Source organism: Mobula birostris, chromosome 5 (assembly GCF_030028105.1).
Source record: "Mobula birostris isolate sMobBir1 chromosome 5, sMobBir1.hap1, whole genome shotgun sequence".
NCBI classification, from domain to species: Eukaryota; Metazoa; Chordata; class Chondrichthyes; order Myliobatiformes; family Myliobatidae; genus Mobula; species Mobula birostris.
The window spans coordinates 110,071,587-110,096,037 of NC_092374.1; the positions used below are offsets into that span (position 1 = coordinate 110,071,587).

Here is a 24,451-nt window from a genome sequence, read left to right on the forward strand (position 1 = left end):
GAATGAGTCATAAATGTGGTGTTCCTGTTTGGTGCCTTGGGCTGGGAGTGGGAGGGGAATGATTCAATTATCATGGTTCTTGTGGGAACCAGTGACATAAATAGCACTAAGAAGGAAGTTTTGACACAGGAGAAGGACAGCTGGAACCCAAATTGAAATTAGAACAACAAAAATAGGATTATTTCCGGAGTCACCAATCATTAAGATTTGAGAATCGAATACGTGGCTCAAAGATGAATATGAGTAGTGGGAGAGGGGGAGTTCTGTTGTAGGAAAATTTAGAAATTATAACAAAGCATAGAGGTAATAAAATGGATAATGATAAATTACTTTTGTCAGAAGAGGATTAGGTAGTCAAGGAGATAGAATGTCACACCGGGTTTGAACGTGAGTTAGTTCACTCTGAAACCAAAATTTGGCAGAAAATATAGGAAAGTGCAGGAGTTTCCAGACAATGAGAAATTGAAAGGTGTTCATGTGTAAGGGCATTCTTGGAAATAAGCTCACTGAAAGTCAACATGCAGATCAAACAAGCAATTCCAAGTCCCAATGATGGGTCTTGACCCAAAATATCGACTGTCTATTTCCTTCCATAGAGACACTCACAAAATGCTGGAGGAACTCAGTAGGCCAGGCAGCATCTATGGAAAAAGGTACAGTGGACATTTCGGCCCGAAACATCGACTGTACTTTTTCTATAGATGCTTCCTGGCCTACTGAGTTCCTCCAGCATTTTGTGTGTGTTACTCAGGTTTCCAGCATCTGCAGATTTTCCCTTGATTCACTCCATAGGTGTGGCATAGACCTATTGAGTTCCTCAGCTGTTTGTGTATTGTGAGAGATCAAGTGAGCTGTTGAGGTTTATTGCATTTAAGTACAAGAGTAAATCTTGAAATTAGAGTTATAGAAGTCCGCAAAGAGACGCGATCTAGAATATTCTGTCCATGCCTGATTATACTGTACAGTCAAAAGAGGGTTCACCAGATCGATTCCTGAGGTTTGTGGATTGTCTTATGGGGAAAAATTAATCAGTCCTCTACTCTCCTGAATTTGAAAGAGGAAGGATGATCTCATTGAAACATTCACAAATTTTAAGGGTTTTAACAAAGTAAGATGCAAGGATAATCTTTATCCATGCTGTAATTTCTACCTCTAGGGTTCTTAGTCTCAAATAAGGGGTTGGTAAAATTGGTTTATTATTGTCACATGTACTGAGGTGGAATAAAAATTAGTTTTGCATGCCATCGATATAGATCTTTTTATCACATCAGTGCACTGAGGTAGAATGGAGACAAATAACTGAATACAAAATACAGAAGGTGTAATTTAAGAAGACGTGAAGGTACAAGGGTATACGAAACGGATTGTGAAGTCAAATGCCCACTTATCACACTACAGGCTGCTCAATAGTCTTACAACAGTGGGATGGAATCAGCCCATGAGCTTGGTGGCATTGCCCACACACTGCACCCACTTATGCTAAAGTCCAAACTTAAGCAAGGATTTCTTCACACAGAAGGAAGTAAAGCTCTCAGAAAGTCCACTTTAAGCCAACAGCAATACGATGATTGTGTAGATACAAGGCTGAGATCAAATGGAATCCAGAAGATTAAGGGAAAGTACACTCAGTGGCCATTTTATTAGATACACCTGTACACTGGTTCGTTAATGCAAACATCTAATCAGCCAATCACATAGCAGCCTTATTAATGAGAAATGTCAGAAGAGAATGGCCAGACTACTTCATGCTGAAAGGAAGGTGACAGTAACTCAAATAACCATGAGCAGAAGAGCATCTCTGAATTACAAATACCTAGGGATACGAATTGACAATAAACTGGACTGGTCAAAGAATACTGAGACTGTCTACAAGAAGGGTCAGAGCCGTCTCTTTTTCCTGAGGAGACTGAGGTCCTTTAACAACTGCCAGACGAAGCTGAAGATGTTCTACGAGTCTGTGGTGGCCAGTGCGATCATGTTTGCTGTTGTGTGCTGGGGCAGCAGGCTGAGGGTAGCAGACACCAACAGAATCAACAAACTCATTCGTAAGGTCAGTGATGTTGTGGGGATGGAACTGGACTCTCTGACGGTGGCGTCTGAAAAGAGGATGCTGTCCAAGTTGCACGCCATCTTGAACAACGTCTCCCATCCACTACATAATGTACTCGTTGGGCACAGGAGTACATTCAGCCAGAGACTCATTCCACTGAGATGCAACACAGAGTGTCATAGGAAGTCATTCCTGCCTGTGGCCATCAAACTTCACAACTCCTCCCTTGGAGGGTCAGACACCTGAGCCAATAGGCTGGTCCTGGACTTATTTCCTGGCATAATTTACATATTACTATTTAATTATTTATGGTTTTATTTCTATTTAATTATTTATGGTGCAGCTGAAACAAAAAACAATTTCCCCCCAGGATCAATAAAGTATGACTATGACTATGACTATGACTAATGCACGGCACACTGAATCTTGAGGTGCATGGGCTATAGCAGCAGAACATGAACAAGCACTTAGTGGCCATTTCATACGGTACCTCCTACCTAATAAAGTGGCCACTGAGTGTGGGTATTGGAAAAGAAAGTGGGTGAAATGCAAGGCTAGCCATAATAACAGATTTAAGGTTACCAACTCTGGTTACCATTTATGTTTATCTTCACAATTCTCATGAATTGTCCTGGAAAAGTTTACAAACAAACTGGAGAAAAATTACAATTAAAATAGAAAGTCAATTCTGTGAGGAATCATAAACTTTGGGCAAAGGGTCATCTCAATAAGTACCAACTGTTTATTCATCTCTAGTTGACTGAATGAAGATGGTGCACCATCAGGATAGGCATCTGAGGTGAGTTACAGTAAAAGCCTGATGCAGGCAAGTCTTTAATCAAAGCCATTAAAACATAATTTCAGAGCTTCATCCACCAACCCTTCCAGTTGCATCACAGCTTGATATAGCAACTGATCTCTCCAGGACTGCAAAATCTTGCAGAAAGAAAGCCTAGTCTATCACACAAACTAGCTTCCCCTCCATGGACCTTGTCTAGACTACCGGTCTACTTGAAAATACAACCAACATAACCAAAGACACTTCTTGCCTCAGTCATTCTGTTTTCTCCCATCCTCACTCTCATCAGACAGAAGGTATGAAAGATTAAGAACATGTACCACTGGGCTCAAGGATGGTTACCAGACTCTTGAACAGTCCTCTCATATGATAAAAGATGAGCTCTTGATCATATAACCATATAACCGTATAACAATTACAGCACGGGAACAGGCCATCTCGGCCCTTCTAGTCCGTGCCGAACTCTTACTCTCACTTAGTCCCACCGACCTGCACTCAGCCCATAACCCTCCATTCTTTTCCTGTCCATATAGTTATCCAATTTAACTTTGAAATGACAACATCAAACTTGCCTCAACCACTTCCACACAGCTACCACTCTCTGAGTAAAGAAGTTCCCTCTCATGTTACCCCTAAACTTTTGCCCTGTAACTCTCAGCTCATGTCCTCTTGTTTGAATCTCCCCCACTCTCAATGGAAAAAACCTATCCACGTCAACTCTATCTATCCCCCTCATAATTTTAAATACCTCTATCAAGTACCCGCTCAACTTTCTATGTTCCAAAGAATAAAGACCCAACTTGTTCAACCTTTCTCTATAACTTAGGTGATGAAACCCAGGTAACCTTCTAGTAAATCTTCTCTGTACTCTCTCTATTTTGTTGACATCGTTCCTATAATTTGGTGACCAGTACTGTACACAATACTCCAAATTTGGCCTCAACAATGCCTTGTACAATTTCAACATTACATCCCAACTCCTATACCCAATGCTCTGATTTATAAAGGCCAGAATACCAAAAGCTTTCTTCACCACCCTATCCACATGAGATTCCACCTTCAGGGAACTATGCACCATTATTCCTAGATCCCTCTGTTCTACTGCATTCTTCAATGCCCTACCATTTACCATGTATGTCCTAGTTTGATTAGTCCTAGCAAAATGTAGCACCTCACATTTGTCAGCATTAAACTCCATCTGCCATCTTTCAGCCCACTCTTCCAACTGGCCTAAATCTCTCTGCAAGCTTTGAAAACCTGTCTCATTATCCACAACTCCACCCATGTTAGTATCATCTGCATACTTACTCATCCAATTTACCACCCCATCATCCAACTTATTAATGTATATGACAAACAACATTGGACCCAGGACAGATCCCTGAGGCACTCCACTAGTCACCGGCCTCCAATCTGACAATAGTTATCCACCACCACACTCTGACATCTCCCATCCAGCCACTGCTGAATCCATTTTACTACTTCAATATTAATACCTAACGATTGAACCTTCCTAACCAACCTTCCATGTGGGACCTTGTCAAAGGCCTTACTGAAGTCCATATAGACACCATCCACCGCTTTACCCTCTTCAACTTTCCTAGTAACCTCTTCAAGAAAATTCAATAAGATTTGTCAAACATGACCTTCCACGCACAAATCCATGTTGACTGTTCCTAATCAGGCTCTGTCTATCCGGATAATTATATATACAATCTCTAAGAATACTTTCCATCAATTTACCCACCACTGACATCAAACTCACAGGCCGATAGTTGCTAGGTTTACTCTTAGAACCCTTTTCAAACAATGGAACAACATGAGCAATACGCCAATCCTCCAGTACCATCCCCGTTACTAATGACTTTTGAAATATTTCTGTCAGAGCCCCTGCTATTTCCACACTAACTTCCGTCAAGGTCCGAGGGAATATCCTGTCAGGACCCGGAGACTTGTCCACTTTTATATTCCTTAAAAGCTCCAGTACTTCCTCTTCTTTAATCATCATACTTTCCATAACTTCCCTACCTGTTTCCCTTATCTTATACAATTCAATATCCTTCTCCTTAGTGAATACCGAAGAAAAGAAATTGTTCAGAATCTCCTCCATCTCTTTTGGTTCCACACATAGCTGTCCACTCTGATTCTCTAAGGGACCAATTTTATCCCTCACTATGTTTTTGTTATTAATATAACAGTAGAAACCCTTTTGATTTATTTTCACCTTTCTTGCCAAAGCAACCTCGTATCTTCTTTTAGCTTTTCTAATTTCTTTCTTAAGATTCTTTTCACATTCTTTATATTCCTCGAGCACCTCATTTACTCCATGCTGCCTATATTTATTGTAGATATTTCTTTTTTTCTGAACAAAGTTTCCAATATCCCTTGAAAACGATGGCTCTCTCAAACTTTTAACCATTCTTTTCAACCTAACAGGAACATAAAGGTTCTGTACTCTCAAAATTTCACCTTTAAATGACCTCCATTTCTCTGTTACATTCTTCTCAAAAACAAATTGTCCCAATCCACTCCTTCTAAATCCTTTCGCATCTCCTCAAAGTTAGCCTTTCTCCAATCAAAAATCTCAACCCTAGGTCCAGACCTATCCTTCTCCATAATTATATTGAAACTAATAGCATTGGGATCACTGGACCCGAAGTGCTCCCCAACACAAACCTCCATCACCTGACCTATCTCATTCCCTAACAGGAGATCCAACACTGCCCCTTCTCTCATTGGTACCTCTATCTATTGCTGCAAAAAATTATCCTGTACACATTTTACAAACTCCAAACCATCCAGTCCTTTTACAATACGGGCTTCCCAGTCTATGTGTGAAAAATTAAAATCTCCCACAATCACAACCTTGTGTTACTATAAGTATCTGCTATCTCCTTACAAATTTGCTCCTCCAATTCTCGCTCCCCATTTGGTGGTCTATAATACACCTCCATAAGTGTTACTACACTTTTCTCATTCCTCAATTCCACCCAAATAGCCTCCCTAGACGAGCCCTCTAATCTATCCTGCCAGAGCACCGCTGTAATATTTTCTCTGACGAGCAATGCAACACCTCCCCCTCTTGTCCCTCTGATTATATCACACCTGAAGCAATTAAATCCAGGAATATTTAGTTGCCAATCACACCCCTCCTGCATCCATGTTTCACTATTAGCTACCACATCATACTTCCAGGTATCAATCTATGCTTTAGACTCATCCACCTTTCTTACAATATTCCTAGCATTAAAATAAATGCATTTAAGAAATTTTCCATCCCTTACTCTCTGTTTATCACTAACAGTGCAAACAACTTTACTATTTTCTTTTTCTTCCTTCTTCCCTACATCTGTTCTTACACTCTGGTTCCCCTCCCCCCTTGTATCTAGTTTAAATCCACTGGAGCCTCTCTAGCAAACCTACCTGCAAGAATATTTGTCCCCCTCCAGTTCAGATGTAAACTATCCCGCAGGAACAGGTCCCACCTCCCTGGAAAACTGCCCAATTATCTATAAATCTGAAGCCCTCACTCCTGCACCATGTCTTAAGCCACGTGTTGATCTGCGCTATCTTACTATTTCTAAACCCGCCTGCACGTGGCACTGGTAGCAATCCTGAGATTACTATCCTGGAGGTCCTGTCCTTTAACTTGGCACCTAACTCCCTAAACTCACCTTTCAGGACCAACCTTTTTCAAAGGCTCAAAAGTTCTCAAGGTTTATTTATTATCAAAGTATACAACTCTGTAAATCTTCAACTCTCTTGATAGCCAACAAACCAAGAAAGAAAAGAAAGACAGCACAATCATCAACCCCAAATCCCAGCTCCCACACAAAAAAAAACAAACAGAACACATCAGGCACATCAACTCCCAAATCCCTCTTCACACACAAAAAATGACAAAAATGGATCCAGCACATTGACCTCCAAATCCCTCTTCCCACACAAAAAAGCAAAGAAAATTGATCAGGCACATTGACCCCCAAATCTTACCCTGCACCCCCCCCAACACACACACACACACACACACAATAAAAGCCAAGACTAGGTGAAAAAAAAACAAAATATAAGAATATAAAAACTATAAGACTGGAAAAAAGAGCCTATAGCCCAAGACCACATCCAAAATGCAGAAAAAATCCTAGACAACCCTCTCCGGACGCAGTGACAGGATCTCCCCTCTCCGCTCCAGAGCAAAAAGTGAAAAGGCAAGCAGCATCGCTTCGACGCTTCAATCGCTCTTGTCGCTTTAGTTGGCGAACAAAGAATGCTTTAAATGGTGAAAGGGAGCCAAACATCGGCTTGCGCCCCATCCTGCAGCCTGCTCGCTACAAGGTTCATGAACACTGTCTCTGCCTCCTGGATTCCTCTTGGAGACCGCAGAGCACTGGAACACCCACACCATTGCCAAACTTGTGCACTCGTATTGATCTTTCAATCTCCCTCATCAAACACTGGCTAGTGCCCCAACCTGCAGCCTGCCCACCATGAGGTTCACTCATTCTGCCTCTGCCTCCAAGAATCCCCTTGGAGACTGCAGAGCGCTGAAACACCCAAACAATCTCCAAGCAACAAAACACTGGCTCCAACAGTTCTAGAATCACATTCAAGATGAGAAACAAATATAAAAGCCATAAAAGAAATGAAAGAGATTTTCTTATGATCTATCCAGAAGGTGTCGACCAAAGGAACATTGGATGCAGGCACCATCTTGACCAGAAGGACTATGGCTCATGCACTTTATTTGTCTACCTGCATTGCACTTCCTCTATAACCGTAACACCAGAATCAGAATCAGAATCAGGTTTATTATCACCAGCATGTGATGTGAAATTTGTTAACTTAGCAGCAGCAGTTCAATGCAATACATAATCTAGCAGAGGAAAAAAAATGATAAATAAAATAAAAAAATAATAATAAATAAACAAGTAAATCAATTATGTATGTTGAATAGATTTTTAAAAATGTGCAAAAACAGAAATATTGTATATTAAAAAAGAAGTGAGGCAGTGTCCAAAGCTTCAAAAACCATTTAGGAATCGGATGGCAGAGGGGAAGAAGCTGTTCCTGAATCACTGAGTGTGTGCCTTCAGGCTTCTGTACCTCCTGCCTGACAGTAAAAGTGAAGATCTGTTTTCCTACTTACCACTTCAAAGTAATTATGTATTGAATAATCTCTCTGGATAGCATGGAAACAAAGCTGTTCAATATATCTTGGTACATGTGACAATAATAGACCAACTCCAACATCAAGCCAATGGAATTTATTGTCCTAGCTTGTTACATAAGCTACATCCTTGCACCGTTGACCAGAAGCAATCTTAGAACTGGTGCATGATAAAAATGACAATTGCTCAATAAAAAAAATGGTTAATTTGGCAGATGTTGAGAGCCCACCTCCAAAGTAGTAGCTGCTTCCTGAGTACAAGGATGTCTGCATGGTCAAATGAGAAGTGGGGGAAGCTTCACCATTCAGCAAGACACTGACGTGATTCCGTCTGGTGCTCAAATGGATGGAGTGCCATTGTCCATCATTCAGATTGTCACCTGTGGGAACAAAACAGTCCATGAGACTTAGTAAAGAAAATCTTTGGTATGAATTGGAAAGAATTCCACTCAGAATATTGCCATGAACTGTTTCCTGTTTACGCATTACCTGTGCTGCTCACTTCATATGCATTTTGAATTATATTTTATTAACATATTTGTGCTAATATTTTGTTTTATGTATTGTGTGTGATAAATGTACTGAGAGTACATCACGGTCTGGAGAAACATAGTTTCATTTGATTGTATGCATATATGTACAGTCCGATGATAATAAACTTGAATTTGAAGATTAGTCCTTATGCTCAGGAAAAGGAAAGGTATGTCACATCCAGAGTTTCTCTGGTTAGCGGACGATTTCCCTTCACGCCTTTCTGACGTAGTGTGGAACCGTGTATGAGGCCAGTTACAGCACTGGTTTGCCAATGCCTCTGCCGGGTGAGTTTTCAAAGAGATCACCAGCTCGTAACCTATCACGGATAGAATGCGTGCAGGGGAGCTGGCTGGATTCGAACTTGGGACCTTTTGTCCCGAAGTCTGGCACTGATGCCACTACGCCACCAAGAGCAGGAGGAAGCCACTCACCTTTCAGGAAGATTTAAACTTTTAATGATTAGTTTTGTATGTTACATGTACATTGAAGCATACAGTGAAATACGTCAAATCAAATCTGCAAGGACTGCACTGGGCAGAGCATGCCCACAACTCACTAACACTATCTGTACATATGCAGAAGCAAACTGGAGCAGCTGGAGAAAATCTACACGGTCACAGGAAGAACATAAAAAATTTACAGACAGCAGTGGAAATTGAACCCCGATCAGTGATCACTGGCACTAACATTGCAAGGCCACCCTGCTATTCAATATGATCATAGCTGATCTGTCTCAATTTTCCACTCATCTTCTGTGCCATATCCCCATAACTCTCAAACCTTTGATATGTCAAACAGTTCCCTATCACCACTTTCTGGGTAGAGATTTCCAGAGATTCACCATGATCTGTTGTTGGAAATCAGGGTAATATACAAAATCAAAAACAAGCTGAAGACAAAGAAGTCTAACTCTAGACCAAGTGCTGGTAAATGGAATTAGTAGAGATGGGTACCTGATGGGCTGAAAGTCCTGTTTTTGCACTATGTTACTCCAAATCCTGTGGTTCTCAAGATGGCGCCAGTGAATCTCATGTTCTCCCGATTTTGGACACATATTGGTCAAGTGCTGTCTATTTACCTCCATTATCCTGACCACAGTTTACATCCCACCAGCAGATGGCTATAATCAAGCACTTGATATACTACATGATGCTGCATCCAAACAAGAAACAGCCCATCCTGACACTCTTCAAATCATAGAAGGGGACTTCGACCAGGATTGTTTGAAGGAAGTCTTGCCCAGTTAACACTAGCATATAACGTGTAGCATCAGAGGTCCAAATAGAACCATAGAACCATAGAACACTACAGCACAGAAAACAGGCCATTCGGCCCTCCTAGTCTGTGTCAAAACATTATTCTGCTAGTCCCATTGACCTGCATCCAGTCCATAACTCTCCAGACCTCTCCAATCCATGTACCTATCCAATTTATTCTTAAAACTTAAGAGTGAGCCTGCATTTATAATGTCAGATGGCAGCTCATTCCACACTCCCACCATTCTCTGAGTGAAGAAGTTCCCCCTAACGTTCCCCCTATACCTTTCCCCTTTCACCTTAAAGCCATGTCCTCTCGTATTTATCTCTCCTAATCTAAGTGGAAAAAGCCTATTCACATTTATTCTGTCTATACCCCTTGTAATTTTGTAAACCTCTATCAAACCTCCCCTCATTCTTCTATGCCCCAAGGAATAAAGTCCTAACCTGTTCAATCTTTCACTGTAACTCAACTCCTGAAGACCTGGCAACATCCTAGTAAATCTTCTCTGCATTCTTTTAATCTTACTGATATCCTTCCTGTAGTTAGGTGACCAGAACTGTACACAATTCTCCAAATTTGGCCTCACCAATATCTTATACAACCTCACCATAACATCCCAACTCCTATATTCAATACTTCGATTTATGAATGCCAGGATGCCAAAAGCCTTCATTACAACCCTGTCTACCTGTGATGCCACTTTCAGGGAATTATGTATCTGAACTCTCCGATCTCTTTGTTCCTCCACACTCCTCAATGCCCTACCATTTACTGTGTATGTCGTACATTGATTTGTCCTTCCAAAATGCAACACCTCACACTTGTCTGATGAAATTCTATCTGCCACTTTCTGGCCCATTCCTCCAGTTGGTCCAGATCCCTTTGCAAGCTTTGAAAGCCTTCCTCGCTGTCCACAGCGCCTCCAATCTTAGTGTCTCAGCAAAATTGCTGATCCAGTTTACCACATTATCATCTAGATCATTGATATAGACAACAAATAACAATGGTCCCAGCACAGATCCCTGAGGCACACCACTAGTCACAAGCCTCCAGTCTGATAAGCAATCATCCACTACCACTCTCTGTCTTCTCCCACACAGCCAATCTGATCACTTGGCTGCCCTTCTCCTTCCTGCATACAGGCAGAGGCTAAAGAGCAAAACTCCGGAGATTAGAACAACAAAGAAGTGGTCACGGGAGGTAGGGGAGCAGCTACGGGATTGCTTTGAATCGGTAGACTGGGCTGTGTTCAAGGACTCATTTGTGGATCTGAAGAATACACTATGGTTGTCACAGACTTTATAAAAAATCATAGATGAGTGTGTCCTCTCTAAATCATTCATAGTCTTCCCCAACTAGAAGCCCTGCATGAACCATGAGCTCCACAATCTGCTCAGAGCCAGGTCAGAGGCATTCAATTCTGGTGACCAAGAAAGTTACAAGAGGTCCAGGTATGATCTCCAGAAAGCTAACTTACAGGCACAGTGGCAATCCCAGACTAAGCTTGAATCAACGAAGGATGCTCAACAGTTTCCTCTTAGAAATTTAAATCAAGCTACAGAGGCAACATTAGAACTTCGTTTCCAGATGAGTTCAAAGCCTTCTAAGTTTGCTTTGACTATCAAAACATGGAAGAACCTCCACAAACTCCCACAGGAGCAGCCTTCAGCAGGGTGAACCCACAAAAAGCATCTGGCCCAAATGGGGTAATTGGCTAAGTACTAAAGGCCTGTGCTGATTAACAGGCTGGAGAGTTCACTGAGATCTTTAACCTCTCGCCAAGTCAATCTGAGGAACCCACCTGCTTCAAACAGGCTTCAATTATTCTGCTGCCTAAGTAGAAGGTGGTGACCTGCCTCAATGACTCTCATCCAGTAGCACTTACATCTACAGTGATGAAGTGTTTTGAAAGGTTCGTGATGAAACATATCACCTCCTTCCTGAAAAGTGACTTGGATCCAACCCATGTTGGATCCAAATGGAGGAAAAGATCCACATCAGGTGCCATTTCATTGGTTCTTCACTTGACCATGGAAAACCTGGACACCGAAGAAGCTTACATCAGGATGCTCTTTATCAAGCACAGCTCACAATCAATACCATCATCTCATTAAAATAATCAATAAGCTTCAAAACCTTGACCTTAATTCCTCCTGGTGCAGTTGGATCCTCGATTTCTGCATTTGCAGACCCCAGTAAGTTTACATTAGCAACAATATCCACAATCTCTATCAGCACAGGTGCACCACAAGGCTGTGTGCATACACCCCTGCTCTACTCGCTTTACACTTATGACTGTGTGGCTAAGCACAGCTCCAATATCATATTCAAGTTTTCAAACAACACCACTGTTGTAGGCTGAATCAAAGGTGGTGACAAATCAGCATATAGGAGTCTGAGTGGTGCCATAACAACAGCCTTTTACTCAATGTCAGCAAGGCCTATGAGCAGATTATTGACCTCGGGAGGAGGAAACCAGAAGTTCATGAGCCAGTCCTCATCAGAGGATCAGAGATAGAGAGGGTCAACAACTTTAAGTTCTTTGGCATTTTTTTTTGAGGACTTGTCCTGGGCCTAGCATGTAATTGCAATGATGAAGAAAGCACAGCAGTACCTCTACTTGCTTAGATGTTTACAAAGATTCAGCATGACACCCTAAAACTTTGACAAACTTTGATATATGTGTAGTGGGGAGTATATTGACCGGCTGCATCACAGCTTGGTATGAAAACACCAATGACCTTGAATGGAAAAGCTTACAAAAAGTATTGGATATGACCCAGGCTATCATAGAGAAAGTTCTCTCCAGCATGGAGCACTTCTACACCATGCATTGTCACAGAAAAGCACCATCCATCATCAGGGACTCCACCAGCGAGGACATGCTCTCTTCTTATTGTTGCCATCAGGAAGAACGTACAGGAGCCTTGGGACTTACAGCAGTTATTTCCTCTCAACCATCACTCAACTTCATTTGCCCCATCACTGAAATGTTCCCACAACCTATGGATTCACTTTCAGGGACTTTTCATCTCATGTTCTTGATATTTATTGCATATTTAATTATTATATATTATTATTATTTCTTTATTTTTGTATTTGCACAGTTTGTTGTCTTTTGCACATTGGTTGAACACCATTTTGTGCAGTCTTTCATTGATTCTGTTATGGTTATTATCCTATTATAGATTTATTAAGTATGCCCACAAGAAAATGAATCTTAGGTTTGTATGTGGTGACATACTGCATATGAACTTCAGTAACAAATTTATTTTAAATTTTGTATTTAAAAATTTTGAATTTTATGGAAACCGGAGATTCATTAGCCAGTCTTCATCAGGGGATCAAAGTTGGAGAGGATCAGCAACTTTAAATTCCTCAGCGTTATCACTTCAGAGCCCAGCACAAAGTACAAAAAAGAAGAAAGCACGGCAGTGCCTCTACTTCCTTAGAAGTTTGTGAATATTCGGCATGACATCTAATACTTTGTCAAACTTCTACAGTTGCACGGTGGAGAGTGTTTTGACTGTTTGCATCACAGCTTGGTATGAGAATACCAATGCCCTTGAATGCAAAATCCCACAAAAAGTAGTGGATACAGCTCAGTCCATCACGTGTAAAGCCCTCCCCACCATTGAACATATCCACACGGAGCATTATTGCGGGAAACTAGCTCCATCATCAGGGACATGCTCTATCCCACCACTTAAGGACATGCTCAATTCTCTCTGCTGCAAAGCAATGAATCTCAGGGTTGCATAAGGTCACATATATGTATTTTAAAAATAAATTTACTTTCAACTTTGATAGGTTCTTGATTAGTATTGGCATCAAAGGTTATGGCGAGAAGGCAGGAGAATTGGATTGAGCAGGATAATATATCAGCCATAATGTAATGACAGAGCAGACTCAATGGGCCAACTGGCTCATATCTGTTCGTATGTCTAATGGACTTATGGCCTTATTTTCTCAAGTTCATTAGGCCCAACATAAAACGTATAGTGGAGGATGAACAGAGCAAATTGCTCCCACATTTAGAATCATTTACAACTTACACCTTTTAACACAATTGGTAAAGTAATATGAAAGAGGGTTGAGTAGGATTTCATTAACACAGATCCTGTAGACAAATGCCAGCAGTTCCCTGTTCAGATACGAGTGCTTAGCCTCAGAAATATCAATGAGATTTCAGTATAAATCTCTGAACTCGCTCTTTGTCCTTCCCTAACAATACCTTGACCGTGTCTCAGCTTTGGGCTCATCGAAATGCCAAGCCATGGAGTGCAAGCACACAGCAATTTCACAGAGCATTTACTGGAGTATTTGCCAGCCAAAACTGCATCAGATGAAGTTAGTGAAGCAGAAAGTAATTATCAGTCAATTTACCTTTAGTGAAAAAAATTATGTAAGGGTGTTAAATAAAATCAGAAAATTACTGGAAGTATTCAGCAGGCCAAGCCACATCTGTGGGAGGAGAAATACGGGCAGTGGCCACTTTATTAGGTACAAGTGTACACCTGCTCAATAATGCAAATATCTAACCTGCCAATCATGTGGCAGCAGCACAATGCATAAAAGCATGCAGACACGGTCAAGAGGTTCAACTGTTGTTAACAACAAACATCGGGATGGGGAAGAAAATTAATTTAAGTGACTTTGATCATGGAATGGTTGCTGCTGCCAGACAGGGTGGTTGAGTATCTCAGAAACTGCTGATCTCCTGGGATTTTCATGCACAATAGTCCGTAGAGTTTACACAGAATGATTGAAACAACATAAAGTAAGTGGAAGTTTTGTGGGCAAAATGCTTTGTCAATGATCATGGTCAGAGGGGATTCAAATTGATAGGAAGGTGACAGTGACTCAAACAATTACAACAGTGGTGTGCAGAAGAGCATCTCTGTATGCACAACACTTTCAATGTGTTGAATGTCAAGTGGCTACAGTAGCTGAAGAACACAACACATTCCACTACTGTATCTAATAAGATGTTAATTAAAGTCCGAAATTGCTGGAAAAATTTGGCAGTCAAGCTGCACCTGTGCAAGAAGAAACAGAATTAATATTTTAGTCAAAGACCCTTTTTCAAAACTTGGAATGAGAGAAAAGGAAAATATGAGGAAATCTGCAGATGCTGGAATTTCAAGCAACACACATAAAAGTTGCTGGTGAATGCAGCAGGCCAGGCAGCATCTATAGGAAGAGGTCAGTCGACGTTTCGGGCCGAGAGACCTAACCAGTTCCCCTCTACCACCATTCTGCTCTGTCTAGCGGAATTAGTCCTTACTCTTAATAACTTCTCCTTTGGCTCCTCCCACTTCCTCCAAACTAAAGGTGTAGCTATGGGCACCCGTATGGGTCCAAGTTATGCCTGTCTTTTTGTTGGCTTTGTGGAACAATCTATGTTCCAAACCTATTCTGGTATCTCTCCCCCACTTTTCCTTCGCTACATCGACGACTGCATTGGCGCTGCTTCCTGCACGCATGCAGAGCTCCTTGACTTTATTAACTTTGCCTCCAACTTTCACCCTGCCCTCAAGTTTACCTGGTCCATTTCCGACACCACCCTCCACTTTCCAGATCTTTCTGTCTCCATCTCTGGAGACAGCTTATTTACTGATGTCTACTATAAGCCTACTGACTCTCACAGCTATCTGGACTACTCCTCTTCTCACGCTGTCTCTTGCAAAAATGCCATCCGCTTCTCGCAATTCCTCCGTCTCCGCTGCATCTGCTCTCAGGATGAGGCTTTTCATTCTAGGACGAGGGAGATGTCCTCCTTTGTTAACGAAAGGGGCTTTCCTTTCTCCACCATCAACTCTGCTCTCAAACGCATCTCCCACAGTTCACGCACATCTGCTCTCACTCCATCCTCCCACTACTCCACTAGGAATAGGGTTCCCCTGGTCCTCACCTACCACCCCACCAGCCTCCGGGTCCAACATATTATTCTCCGTAGCTTTTGCCACCTCCAACGGGATCCCACCACTAAGCACATCTTTCCCTCCCCCCCCCCCCACTTTCCGCAGGGATCGCTCCCTACGCAACTCCCTTGTCAATTCATCCCCCCTATCCCTCCCCACTGATCTCCCTGCTGGCACTTAGCCTTGTAAGCGGAAACAGTGCTACACATGCCCTTACACTTCCTCCCTTACCACCATTCAGGGCCCCAGACAGTCCTTCCAGATGAGGCGACACTTCACCTGTGAGTCGGCTGGGGTGATATACGCGTCTGGTTCTCCCGATGTGGCCTTCTATATATTGGCGAGACCCGACACAGACTGGGAGATCATTTTGCTGAACACCTATGCTCTGTCTGCCAGAGAAAGCAGGATCTCCCAGAGGCCACAAATTTTAATTCCACGTCCCATTCCTATTCTGATATGTCTATCCACGGCCTCCTCTACTGTAAAGATGAAGCCACACTCAGGTTGGAGGAACAACACCTTATATTCCGTCTGGGTAGCCTCCAACCTGATGACATGAACTTTGACTTCTCAAACTTCCGCTAATGCCCCACCTCCCCCTCGTACTCCATCCGTTATTTATTTATATACACACATTCCTTTTCTCTCTCTCCTTTTTCTCCCTCTGCCCCTCTCACTATACCCCTTGCCCATCCTCTGGTTTCCCCCCTCTCCCTTTCTTTCTCCCTAGGCCTCCTGTCCCATGATTCTCTCATATCCCTTTTGCCAATCACCTGTCCAGCTCTTGGCTCCATCCCTCCCCCTCCTGTCTTCTCCTATCATTTTGGATCTCCCCCTCCCTCTCCCACTTTCAAATCTCTTACTAGCTCTTCTTTCAGTTAGTCCTGACGAAGGGTCTCGGCCCAAAACGTCGACTGTACCTCTTCCTAAAGATGCTGCCTGGCCTGCTGCGTTCACCAGCAACTTTGATGTGTGTTGCGTGAGAGAAAAGGAACTTGTTAGGAAGGTGGGAAAGGGTTGATATCTGTGATAGATTAAAATGTGTCACATGGTAACATGGAGGTTAGCATAACACTTCCTAATGGCAGTGACTGAAAGATTGGAGTTCAATTGCTTTGCTGCCTGTGAGGAGTTTGTATGTTCTCCCCAGTACCCTGTGGGTTCTCTGGTTTCCTCCCACGTTGCAAAGATGTATGGTTAGGGTTAACGTTAGTAAGTTGTGTGCATACTGTGGTGGCGCTGGAAGCATGGTGACTCTTCTGGGGTGCCCCAGTACATCCTCGGAGCGTTAGTCATTGATGCAAACAATGTACAGTATTTCACTGAATGTTTGGATGTTTCAATGTACATGTGACACATTGAGCTAACCTCCTTAAAACCAAAGGTGGCCACTGGGGCTTTAATCGGTTGAAACTAAGTCATTAAATCTATTCACAGAAGAGTGAGAGGGATCAAGGGATATGGGGAGAAGGCTGGCACGGGACAGTGAATTTGAATGATCTTAATATCTATAGGAAGCATTGCCTCAAGAAGGTCGCAAACACCATCAAAGATTCCCAGACCATGCCACCTACTCACAGCCGCTGTCAGATCGGAGGAGCAGAAGTCTAAAGTCCTACAGCCAGATTCAGGAACAGTTCAACTGTTCAGTTCATGAATAGCCAAAACTATAATCACAACAGTTTAGCAACATTATAACAACTTTACACTAAAATTGACTACTTTTCAGATTCCAATTTATTTATCAAATGTACATGGAGACATACAGTGAAAGGTGCCATTTGCATTAACAACCAACATACCCAAGCAACACACACAAGCTGCTGGAGGAACTCAGCAGGCCAGGTAGCATCTATTGAAAAAAGTACAGTCAAAGTTTCAGCCCGAAACGTCAACTGTACTTTTTTCTATAGAGGCTGCCTGGCCTGCTAGGTTCCTCTCACATTTTGTATGTGTTGCTTGGAATTCCAGCATTTGCAGATTTTCTCCTGTTGGTGGTTTGAACACCCAAGGATATGTTGGAGGCAGTCCACAAGACTGCCACACATTCTGGTGCCAACATCACATGGCCACCATCCATGGCAGAAGAAAATGGAACATTACCAAGTGACAAAGCAAAAACAACAGATTAAGCCCCATTCTTCCCTTCCACCTAACCACCCTTGCACATACAAGGTCCTTCTAGCTCCAGGACAGGCCACATTCTTCAGCCTTCAGCTGTATTAATCACATTTTTTCTTGTAGAAATTATGTATAATGTATGATTTTCCTGTGAATGTTGCTTATATGATACTTGGTTGTGTGGAGGAGCAGAGGGATCTGGGGGTACATGTCCACAGATCCCTGAAAGTTGCTTCACATGTAGATAGGGTAGTTAAGAAAGCTTATGGGGTGTTAGCTTTCATAAGTTGAGGGATAGAGTTTAAGAGTTGCAAGGTAATGATGCAGCTCTATAAAACTCTCGTTAGGCCACACTTGGAGTAGTGTGTCCAGTTCTGGTCGCCTCACTATAGGAAGGATGTGGAAGCATTGGAAAGGGTACGGAGGAGATTTACCAGGATGCTGTCTGGTTTAAAGAGTATGCATTATGATCAGAGATTAAGGGAACTAGGGCTTTACTCTTTGGAGAGAAGGAGGATGAGAGGAGACATGATAGGGGTGTACAAGATATTAAGAGGAATAGATAGAGTGGATAGCCAGTGCCTCTTCCCCAGGGCACAACTGCTCAATACAAGAGGACATGGCTTTAAGGTAAGGGGTGGGAAGTTCAAGGGGGATATTAGAGGGAGGTTTTTAACTCAGAGGGTGGTTGGTACGTGGAATGCACTGCCTGAGTCAGTGGTGGAGGCGGATACACTAGTGAAGTTTAAGAGACTACTAGACAGGCATATGGAGGAATTTAAGGTGGGGGATTATATGGGAGGCAGGGTTTGAGGGTCGGCACAACATTGTGGGCTGAAGGGCCTGTACTGTGCTGCACTATTCTATGTTCTATGTTCTATATGATGCTATGTGCCTATGATACTGCTGCAAGTAAGCTTTTCATTGGACCTAGGCATACATCTAGGCATGACACAAAGCTGGGTGGCAGCGTTAGCTGTGAGGAGGATGCTAAGAGGATGCAGGGTGACTTGGATAGGTTGGGTGAGTGGGAAAGTTCATGGCAGATGCAATTTAATGTGGATAAATGTGAAGTTATCCACTTTGGTGGCAAAAATAGGAAAACAGATTATTATCTGAATGGTGGCCGATTAGGAAAAGGGGAGGTGCAACGAGACCTGGGTGTCATTATACACCAGTCATTGAAAGTGGGCATGCAGGTACAGCAGGCGGTGAAAAAGGCGAATGGTATGCTGGCATTTATAGCGAGAGGATTTGAGTACAGGAGCAGGGAGGTACTACTGCAGTTGTACAAGGCCTTGGTGAGACCACACCTGGAGTATTGTGTGCAGTTTTGGTCCCCTAATCTGAGGAAAGACATCCTTGCCATAGAGGGAGTATAAAGAAGGTTCACCAGATTGATTCCTGGGATGGCAGGACTTTCATATGAAGAAAGACTGGATGAACTGGGCTTGTACTCATTGGAATTTAGAAGATTGAGGGGGGATCTGATTGAAACATATAAAATCCTAAAGGGATTGGACAGGCTAGATGCAGGAAGATTGTTCCCGATGTTGGGGAAGTCCAGAATGAGGGGCCACAGTTTGAGGATGGAGGGGAAGCCTTTTAGGAACGAGATTAGGAAAAACTTCTTCACACAGAGAGTGGTGAATCTGTGGAATTCTCTGCCACAGGAAACAGTTGAGGCCAGTTCATTGGCTATATTTAAGAGGGAGTTAGATATGGCCCTTGTGGCTACGGGGGTCAGGGGGTATGGAGGGAAGGCTGGGGCGGGGTTCTGAGTTGGATGATCAGCCACGATCATAATGAATGGCGGTGCAGGCTCGAAGGGCCGAATGGCCTACTCTTGCACCTATTTTCTATGTTTCTATGTTTCTATCTTCTTGATTATAATGACTATGATCATACTGAATGGTGGAGTGCCAAAGGATCAATGGACTACTTCATGCTCCTACCTCCTCTATTTCTATATTTGTCCAGACTTCCATAACTTGAGGTGTGCACCTTTGGAAATCATCACTGCATCTCTCCCTAATGCCAGAGTCTTTGCAAACTCAGTGAATCCCTGCAGTTCAGCCTTCACCCCGTCACTGTTCTGAAACAGTGCGGAACCAAATCACTGGAGGAAGAAGACTTTTAATAAATTAATGTAAAGTTTGTGCAAGTCAATATGGAAGGCCGTGAATTGTCAATATCTCCACTTTCATGAACTCTGTGCAGATTTTCAATACTGAGATTTATTCAATTAAGAGTTTTCCCACAAATTGAATGTGAACGTCGGATTTAATCTGCAAGAGAAGAGAAGCTTTCAAGCATTTACAGTTCAATTAGCAGTTTCTGCAGAGGGAGACCTGATGCTATTAGCTTGTTGGGCTGGAACTAAAACTTTAATTCAAAGTAAGGCCTTTTTGACAACCTGTAACTTTTACTATGTCAAGAGTGTGGGTTGGATTGGTAATGCTCGGAGAAAATACTAAAATTAGCAATACTTATAAGTAATACATAAAAATAACTAGAAAAAAATACATGAAGAAATAATACATATTGCACCCAATTTGTAAAAGGAAATAAAGATTTTGCTGAATATTCCTGCAATCATCGGTACACTTAAAAGAAGCACTGTCACAGGAAAATGGCATCCACCATTAAAGACCCTGACCATCCAGACCATTCTCTCTTCTCACTACTGCCATTGGGCAGGAGGTACAGGAGCCTTAGGTCCCACACCACCAGGTTCAGGAACAATTATTACCCTTCAACCATCAAGCTCCTCAACCAACGCGGACAACTTCATTCATGTCAACACTGAACTGATTCTACAACCTATGGACTCACTTGCAAGGACTCTACAACTTATGTACTCAGTTTATTTATTTATATTTATGTATTTGATGTGCCTAAGTTGCTTTATTCTGTGCAGACTTGTTTGTCAGTCTTTAGCTATGACAAGGGAAGTCATAAAAATAAAAGAGATGACATATAATATAGCAAAGATTAGTGGGGAGTTAGAGGATTGGGAAGCATTTAAAAACCATCTGAAGGCAACTAAAAAAAATGAGAGAAAAGATGAAATATGAAGGTTAGCTCATCAATAATATCAAAGTGAATACTAAAAGTTTTTTCAGTTAGATAAAAGAGTGAAAGAGAGGCAAGAGTGAATTTTAGGCCATTGGAAAATGATGCTGGAGAGGCAGTAATGTGGGATAAAGAAATGGCAGACCAACTGAATAAATATTTTGTGTGAGTCTTCACTGTGGAAGATACTAGCAGGATGTCAGAAATTCAAATGCTGGAGGGCAGAAGGGAGTGTGGTTGCTATTACTAAGGAGAAAGGGCTTGGGATGTTGAAAAGCCTGATGGTAGAAAGTCACTTGGATCATAGGGACTATACCCCAGGGTTCTCAAAAAAGTAGTTGAAGAGATTGTGGAGGCATTAGTAATGATCTTTCAAGAATCACTAGATTCTGGAATGGTTCTGGAAGACTGGGAGATTGCAAATGTCACTTCACTTAAGAAGGGAGGGAGTCAGAAGAAAGTACTGTAAGTTATAGGCCAATTAGCCTGATTTCAGTGGTTGGGATGTTGGAGTCCATGGATCAGGATGTGGTTTTGGAATACCTGGAAGTGCATGATAAAGTAGGCCAAAGTCAGCATGGTTTTCTTAAGGAGAAATCTTGCGGGACAAATCTGCTGGAATTCTTTGAGGAAATAACAGGGAGGATATTCATAAGAAAGTCAGTGCAAGTTGTTTACTTGGATTTTCAGAAGGCCCTTGACAGGGTGCCGCACATGAGGCTGATTAACAAGATAAGAGCTCGTGGTATTACAGGAAAGATATTAGCATGTATTGGAAGGTTGGCTGGAGGCAAAGGGTCAGAATAAAGGAAGCTTATTGCGGTTGGTTACTGGGGACTAGTGGTATTCTGCAGAGGTCAGTGTTGGGATCGCCTCTTTTCATGTCATACAATATGGATGACTGAATTAATGGCTTTGTGGCCACATTTGCAGACGATACAAAGATAGCTGGAGGGGCAGATGGTGTTGAGGAAACAGAGAGACTGAAGAAGGACTTGGACAGACTGGGAGAATGAGCAAAGAAGCAGCAGATGGAATATAAAGTAGGGGAGGATATGGTCATGTACTTTGGTAGAGGAATAATGGCATAGACTATTTCATAAACATGGAGAAATTTCAAAATTCAGAATTCCCTAAAGGTTAACTTGCAGGTTGTGTCGATGTGAAGGAAGGCAAATGCAATGTTAGCATTCTTTTTGAGAGAACTAGAAAATAAAGCAACAATATGATGTTGAGGTTTTATAAAGTCAGACCACACTTGGAGTGTCGTGAGCAGTTTTGGGCCCTATATCTAAGAAAAGAGGTGCTTGCATTGGAGAGGGTCCAGAGGAGGTTCACAAGAATGACTCCAGGAATGAAAGAATTAATGAATAAGGATCTTTTGATGGCTCTGGGCCTGTACTTGCTGGAGTTTACAAGAATGAGGGGAATCTCTTTGAAACCTGTCAAATAATGAAAGGCCTAGATAGTGTGGTTGTGGAGAGTATGTTTGCTGTAGTAGGGAGTCTAGGACCAGAGGACACTACCTCTGAATAGAGGGATTCCACTTAGAACAGAGATGAGAAAGAATTATTTTAGCCAGTGTGTGGTGAATTTGTGGAATTTGTAGCCATGGATGGCTGTGGAGTCCAAGTTATTGAGTATATTTAAAGTGGAGGTTGATGGTCATTGGTTAGTCAGGGCATCAAAGGTTATGGAAAAAAGATAAGAGAATGGGATTGAGAAGGATAATAAATCAGCCATGATGGAATGGCAGAGCAGACTCAATAGGTCGAATGGCCTAATTCTGCTCCTTTGTTTTAAAGGTCTTACTGTGCAGTTTTCACAAATTCTACTGTATTTCTTTATTTTCCGATAAATACTTGCAAGAAAATGAATCACAAGGTAGTATATGGTGACATATACATGCTTTGATAACGAATTTACTTTGACTTTGACTTTGAATGCAAGAGTTGAAGCGTCATGTTACAAGATGTTGTTGAAACCACTATTAGAAAGGCCAGGCCTGAAATACGATAACGAGAAGGCTCAAGCAAACAACACTCACCTAGGGTGCATTCATTGCAAAGTGCCATTGTGGCAAAATCTGCAAAAACATCAACGACTTCAAGATACAACAAAGCAGGTCCAGCTGTGGAATGAAGGCAATCAAAGTGCAATGCACATCCAGTGAGAAATGGAGAACTCCAGCCACAAAGCACTCCATAGAACTGAAAGTCTACCCCCTCACCTGAGCTGCCCCAGTGCCAAAGAAATGACCAAGTGAGTGCCCTCTCTGACACCGAACCCATTCATCAAGGAAAGAGAGGATCAGATGGCCTAAATCATCAAACAATGTATCTTGGAAGCAGATCAATGACGGCCTGCATTGCATCTTGGAGGCTACATCAGCAGGACCTGTCTACAGGCAAATCGACTCCCTCAAAGCCATTGTGTTCTAAAGAGTGATTTGGCCCATTGGAGAAGAAAGGGGATCTTAAACCAGCTGTACAACCCCAAGAGGGTGCAGCATCTGTGAATGCGAAGAGTGAAGGAGAGCGCAGTTTGTTAAAAACCCATTCAGGTTCACCAGAGCTCTTTTCAGCCAGTGAAAACGTGGCACCCTAACCAGCTCAAAGCAGGAGGTGGAAGAATTTCTGCAGGAATCACACAGCAATCCACATAGGAATCAGGGACTAGAAATCAATCCAAAAGTCCCGCAACTGAGCTGAATGTGTGCAGAGCCCACGTGGCAGGTGGTCCAAGATATCATCAAGAGAGCAAAGTCACCTGTGGCCCCAGAACCAAGTGGTACACCTGACAACAGCGGTCCCCAACCACCCGGCCACGGACCAGTACCGGGCCGCAAAGCATGTGCTACCGGGCCGCGAGGAAACGATATGCACCTTCCTCATTCCCTGTCACACACTGTTGAACTTGAACATAGGGCTGCCAACTGTCCTATATTTGCCAGGACATCCATATATTGGGCTAAACTGGTTTGTCCCATAGGGGACCGCCCTTGTCCCGTATTTCCCCCACTAAGGTAGAGCGTTCCTATGAAACCTTTCGTGCCGAAATGGTGTAAAGCGAAGAAACAATTACCATTAATTTATATGGGAAAAATTTTTCAGCGTTCCCAGACCCAAAAAATAACCTACCAAATCAGACCAAATAACACATAAAACCGAAAATAACTCTAACGTATAGTAAAAGCAGGAATGATATGATAAGTACACAGCCTATATAAAGTAGAAATAATGTATGTACAGTATAATCGGGAAGATGAAGCAAAACCGATTTGTGGGGAAAAAAATCAGCACGTACGGGCATGTGCACATCACATGTGTATGTCACGCATGCGCACACAGGTGCCCGCGCAAAGGCTTCATGGTCATGGTAGGCTTTCCTGGGGTAAAGTGTCCCGGGATTTGACTGCTACTTTTGTCCCTTACTTAGGAGTGAGAAAGTTGGCAACCCTAAATGTAGAAGACATGTTCAGGTGAGTTCAACCCTACTTGAACACCCACCCCCACCTC

General features: G+C 42.5%; 1 protein-coding gene across 1 annotated transcript in view; it reads right to left on the minus strand.

Moving 5' to 3' along the window:
• LOC140198396 (contactin-associated protein-like 5) overlaps positions 1 to 24,451 on the minus strand; it is a 1,159,251-nt gene that overhangs the window by 501,455 nt on the left and 633,345 nt on the right. The window contains exon 9 of the mRNA XM_072259489.1: positions 8,247 to 8,396. Coding sequence (XP_072115590.1) covers positions 8,247 to 8,396 — 150 coding nt within the window. The remainder of the gene's footprint in view (positions 1 to 8,246; positions 8,397 to 24,451) is intronic.